At 34.9% G+C, this 6,544-nt stretch overlaps 1 protein-coding gene and 1 non-coding gene across 2 annotated transcripts; both read right to left on the bottom strand.

Moving 5' to 3' along the window:
* Positions 1–337: 337 nt before the first annotated feature.
* LOC145039763 (uncharacterized) lies at positions 338–883 on the bottom strand. Its single transcript, XM_078987777.1, has one exon. The coding sequence runs from the start codon at positions 881–883 to the stop codon at positions 338–340; it is 546 nt and encodes a 181-aa protein (XP_078843903.1).
* A 4,983-nt stretch (positions 884–5,866) lies between these two features.
* Positions 5,867–5,973, bottom strand: LOC145044593 (small nucleolar RNA R71). Its single transcript, XR_013681542.1, has one exon. It is a non-coding gene; the product is annotated as a small nucleolar RNA R71 (small nucleolar RNA).
* Positions 5,974–6,544: the final 571 nt, after the last annotated feature.

The following is a 6,544-nucleotide window of genomic DNA, read 5'->3' as shown; positions in this document are numbered from 1 at the left end:
AACAGTTCACTAGACCAGTGGCAAGGGCCAAATTATCTTCTTTTTCTTTCAATGATGAAGATTGAAGATTATTTCCTTGAGCCTGAATGGATGCATTTGAGGATGAACCAACAACAGAACCAACTTGTTGACGTGAGGATTGAGGTTGATAACCATGAATGTTCTGCATTGATGGGATGACATATGAAGTAGGCTGATGAGTCACATAGGGATGAACTTGAGGAACATAAGATACTTGAGAAACTTGAGGAATAGAGAAACTTGAGAAAGCAGTATTGTTGGTGGTTTGGATTCCAAGATTTGTAGAGAAGTATGAATTAACATGATTGATCTCTATTTACTTATCATCAAGACCGCAAGCCTTAATGATCGCCATTGTTTCAGCCAAACCCAAACGGTTCAAATCTTTGGTCTTCTTTATCACTGAAACATTCATATCCCAAGATTTTGGTAAAGAATTGAGTAGCTTCTTGTTGATCTTAGATTTTGTAACCATAACACCAGAAGAGCTCATCTCAGTGGTAAGTGTGATAAACCTTTGCAATTGATTTTGAAGAGATTCCCCCAAGACATAATTAAACATGTTGAACTGCTGTCGCAACATATCTTGGCGACTTTGTTTCATGTCTTTATTCCCTTCGTATACTTCAATCATTGCTTCCCATAATGCCTTTGCTGAGGTGTACTCACGGAAACCTTGAGCAATTTCTGGGGATAATGCCATAGTGAGTGTGGCAAAAGCCTTATCCTGTTCCTCGACTCTCTCGAAATCATCATCGGTGTAGTTCTCAACTTGCTTATCAATTATAGTGCCATCTTCCAAAGTTGTTGTGATACAGATTGGACCTCTCAAAATACTTCTCCAAATTTTAAAATCCTTCATTTTAATATACTTTTCAATCCGATATTTTTATTCAGGAAATCCTTCTGCTGATAACAATCGAGGAATTCGAGTAGTAGTACCCATGATAGCATCCAATTCATGATAAGCAGGCATGTTTTGAGATTCCATTATATATATATATATATATATATATATATATATATATATATATATATATATATATATATATTAAATTTTTAATAAAAATAAACATGAAAAATAAACCAAAAGATCAAAGAAAATGGGTTTGCGGTTGTAGAAATGAGGTTTTCAGTTTCTGAATATTCTATGGTTTTCGGTTTCTGAATGTTCAAGGGTTTTGTATTGAAGAACAAGGATTTCGATTGAAGAACAAGGATTTTGTTTTAAGAACACAAGGATTTCGGTTGAAGAACAAGGATTTCGGTTTGAAGAACACAAGGATTTCGGTTGAAGAACAAGGATTTCTGTTGCAGAACAAGGATGTTTGTTGAAGAACAAGGATTTCGGTTTCTGAAGATCAAATCGAAAACTCTACATTTTTCAATGAAGAGCTTGGTTTTTTGAACTGATTTGATTTCCACACAATAAGAATACCAATTAATGCTCTAAAAACCACTTATCAACGGAAATTTGGTTGAAAATGAGTTTTCGGTTGATGAGGATCAAATCGAAAACTATAAAAATTTGATCCAAAAAATTTAGATTCTACACGATTCAAACAGATCTTAATGCCACACAATTGAAACTCCAATCTGATCTTCAAATGCTATCAAAACAATCCTTGAGTGATCGAGAATTTGATGAACACGAACTTGCGAGACCGAGAACTAAAAAACAAGCCTAATTGACACCGATTTGAAGCTCTGATACCAATTGTAAGGTCCTTGATGGAAGGATCTATACCAATGATCAATCAAGCAAGTGAAATAATAAAGAAGATGAGAAGAAGAATGATCAAAATTGAGCTTGCATACGATTAGATCTGAAAATCATTTAATAGAACTCAATGAACCGAAAATTCATTGAACCATCACTGTACAAATGACAACCTGACATCTATTTATACTAACACTGACCGAGAATAAGGTTTCGGACACAGCCTGGCCGAAAACCTTTCCTAAAACGAAAACATAACAAATACCGAAAACACTACAAATAACATTCTAAAAATCCCTAACTCATCTATACATGTAATGCCTAGCCCAAACCATATAATTTGACCTTTCAAGTCCATTTCTGAAAATCCACTCTCTTCTGATCCCAAAGATGTTGTCTGCTTTTACTACAATGACAAGGGGCATTGGAAAAGAAGTTGCCCAAAGTATATGCAATATATCAAATATGGTAATGTGAAGTCTACTTCTGCAGGTATGTACACTATTTTATCTAATAACTCATCATCTTCTCATTCTTGTGTCCTTGATATAGGATTTGGATTTCACATTTGTTCTGATTTGCAGGGGCTAAAAAGAAGTGAGGAGGTGGAGCAATGTAGAATGATCTTGATCATGGGGAATAGGCGATCTTCACTTGTCACCAAGATTGGAGTTTATGGACTAGTGCTTAGTAGTGATGTTTGTTTAGATTTAATTAATTGTTTCTACTCATCAGAAATAACACGTAACATTATTTCCTTTCATGTGTTGTTTAGACAAGGTTTCAAATATTCTTTTAATGATTTGAATGGTTCTATTTCTGCTTATAAAAATGGTGTTTTTTATTTTGATTTTTTTATTGGATTACGTGTCTAAGCCCATAAATGTAACGGGTATGTACTTGAACCGAGAGTAGCATGGTCCTTTTGGGTTTCCTTCACCAATGCAATTTGATAGGATGAACTTTTGAGAATAAAGTTATTTGTGATTTGTTAATATATTAAAGTTATAATATATTAATATAAATCAAATTATTTATTTAGTATTGATCAATAATTAATTCGGAATTAATTTATTATTGAAAAGAGACTAATTAAATATACGAGGACTGATTTGGTAAATCAATGACTCTTATAGTGTGGGCCAATGATCCATGGTTAATTAGGATGGGATAAACCAACATGGATAGTCCATGGAGGTTTAACCCATGGAGCCTAGGTAATATGAAGGGTTATGGTGCATTAGGGTTTGCATGAATGTAACCCTAACACTTGTCACACTATACAAGGAACTCCCTAGAGCTAAAATTGATTGCCACATACATTCTTGGAGAGTGTAAATAGATTTTGTGCTAAGCAACTTATTCTCTCAAGCCTCCTTTTGCACTTGGTGTTTGTGACACATTAGAGGCATCACATTTGAGGTGCTAAAGCTTTTGAAGGCCAATAACTACAAGTCCTACTAAGAGGTAAGTTATCTAACTTGTTATGTTGTTCAATTCTCAAATTGTATGCTAGTTAGGATATGTATGCTTTGGAAAATGAAAATTGATGTATAATTTGAGAAAACATAGATTCAAAGCATCTAGGGTTGTATGTTCACCATAGCAGTGTTAGAATGCTCATAACCCTTCAGTTTTACCTTGTGATGGTGTGTATGAAAGCCGTGATGTGTGTAGACAATTTAGGCAATAGTGTATTTCACATTGATTTGACAAATGGTATAGAAAAAACATGCTTATGGCATTGTTATGTGCACATATATACACATAATTATATATGATATCGTAATATTTTTAAATACTTTTATGCCCATTATGGAACAAAAGATACTTAATTTGTTATGAATTGTGTTGTAGGGATAAAACTCATGCTTGGAGCAAAAACGAAGCAAGAAGCTGGAAGCTGGATGATGGAAGTTAGGAGTTTGAATCAAAGCTTTAAAATGAAGAAAAATATACCCAACACGTCGTGGTGGATTTCCCACGGCGTGGTGACTTGAAGAATCCTGATTTGCTTCAAAGACTTGTTGAACACGGGATAAACACGAAGACCACAGCGTGGTGGCCTTTCCACGTCATGGTGCTCTCAATTCGGGAAAATATAAATAGATTACATTCTCCTCCGAATTGGGACTTTTTGCTCTGGAAGTAATCATCACTTTTGACGGCAATGCACCTATTCTTGGGCTTGGAAGGAAGGAATTCGATCATACCATTGGAAGTAGGAGCATTAAGGTAACAAATCTGTAAACTTCGATTTTTAATTAGATTTTGCCATGTCAATTACTTTGAATTTCGATTTTATGTTCTTGTTTGACGAAATCAGGAGCTAAATTCTCATGTATTTCATTTATCTTAGGATGGATTGATTATTTGTGGTTGAATTTATGGATTGGATTTAGCTTTTTGGTTATTTGTTGATTTTTCTTATTAAAGAACCTCACGTACTTTTGATAATTTTTTTCTATAATTATTGCTGAATTAGATTAAGTTAGTATGACTATCTTTCTTAGTTGAATTTGAATCTTATGATCTTGTGAATTGCAAAATTGTAGGATTAGGGTTTTGAACAAAACCTAGGGTTAAGTAGAAAATTGGGTAAAAATGTATAGGAGCTAATATACTACAACAAATCATATATTAAATTGAATTAATAAACTAAATTGATCAATCGATTATAAGTCTAATTAACATGAACCGAACACTAGTAAAGTTGTTAGTTTGTCCGCCTGATCACTGAATAAATAAGCTAGTTTGCTAAAGGATGAATTTAGTGAACACTATTTTTGGTTATATTAGGAATCGGTAACCAGAGAACTAAAATCTATTGCACTTCCATAAATCAACCATAATAACAATTAAATCTAAAGCTAACGAAAGTCCCTTATTTACCTTGGTTAAGTCCTCTTTGCTTGTTTGCTTTAGTTTTAGTGCTAGCTTAATTAGTTGATACTTAGTTAGTTTGGTAAATAAAGTTTCTAATCTTTCAAAACTCGAGAAAAACCCTTCATAATTTTATTAGTAAGTAGTTAGTAGTAGACAAAAATTAGCTAAAAACATTGCTTCTTGTGTTCGACACTTGTTCTTACCATAGCTATACTATTACACGATTAGGTACATTGCCTAGTGTGCTTAATAGTCTAGTGAAAGAAACATTAGTTTTATAAATTTGAAACTTGAATAAATATATATACACTTTAAATACACATGAAGCTTTTGGCGCCGTGTCCGGGAACGGTTCAGTTTTAGTTACTTTGAATCTGCAATTTTATTAGGATTATTTATGGCTTAGTTACTTTTACTTTTATTTAGGTTTTTATTCTTTTTTTTTACTCACCACGTCGTGGTAACTTTCACCACGCCATCGCATTGTAACAGTAGAACGTTGTTTTTCGTTTTTGTTCTTTTTACGCGTTTCCTTTGTTTGTTTGCAGTTCGTTTATGACCCATGGGTCAAATTCGTCTTTGATTCCACCACTTGAAGACCCGAAATCTGCTTTTCGCAAAAACAAAGACAAAACCGTAGGAGAATCCACTACGCCAAAGAAGTCACCTTTTAAGAATCTCAAATCGTCTTTTGGCAAGAAGAAGGGAAAAGTGGGAGAATCTAGCAAAACACTGAAGGAAGAAGATACAAAGAGAAATCCAACAAAGGAGGACACTGAGTACGAAACAGAAAAGGAAGGAAACAAAATCGAATCTGAAACAAAATGCACGATAAACAACAAACCCGAAAACACGATGGAAAACATTGCGGACCTCTCGATGGAGGAAAATAAAAAGCGAATTCTTGATGACACCGAACTGGGCCTCGTGTAACCTACCATTCCTGCCACTGCCACTTTTGAACTTAAATGGCATATCTTTTCTGCGCTAAAGGAGATTTCATTCATCGGAAAGGATCATGAAGATGCTTAAAAGCATCTTGATGAAGTCAAAGACATCGCCGACTACTTTAACATTCCAAATGTTCGACGGGAAACAGTGTTGTTGAGGATGCTCCCTGTCACTTTCAAGGGAGCAACCAAGGAATGGTTGAAGGCATTACCACCGGGCACGATAACGACGTGGGCAAGGATGCGTGAATCATTTTTGGAACAATTTTTGCCACCATCGAAGTTGGCAAAACTCAAAAAGGCTTTTGCAAATTTTTAACAACAAACGGGAGAGTCACTATATGAAGTATGGGTGCGCTACAAAGGATTGCTTCGAAATTGTCCCCAAAACGACCTCAATGTGCAACAAGAAGTGTCGATATTTTATGATAGGGTAAACGTCACCACTAGAAAACTCCTTGACTCTCAATGCCCCTTAACTAAGAAAAGTCTGGTAGAAATCAAGGAGCTCATTGAAAAATTCTCCAAATACTCTAAAGAGTATCATAATTCTAGGAATGATGTAACAATGGGATCAGCTATTGCTAATTCGGAAGATATGTCGGCAGTTTTGACGATGTTGAAAAACATGGATAGGAGGATGACTAAGATGGATCAAACAATCCATGCTATTCGGGTTGGGTGCGAAACTGTAATGAGACACATTTGATTAGAGATTGTGATCTTGATGAGAATGGGAACCGAAAGGTTCAAGCTTTTTACTCGAGTGGTGATCGATTTGATGAAGACCAGAGGAAGCCCAAGAAAAAATGGTTACCTTATGATGAGTACAAAAAGTCCAAGAGGAAAAATATGAACAGAAAGGAATGAGTTTTTTTACCAAAGAGAGGAACCAACTATTGAGAAGAAATCTGATTTCGAGACAATGCTCACTCGTTTTGCAACTGCAACTGAGAAAAGACACAAG

This window comes from Lactuca saligna, chromosome 4, assembly GCF_052625555.1.
Source record: "Lactuca saligna cultivar CGN05327 chromosome 4, ASM5262555v1, whole genome shotgun sequence".
Lineage (NCBI taxonomy): Eukaryota > Viridiplantae > Streptophyta > Magnoliopsida > Asterales > Asteraceae > Lactuca > Lactuca saligna.
This window is presented reverse-complemented; position numbering and strand designations above follow the sequence as displayed.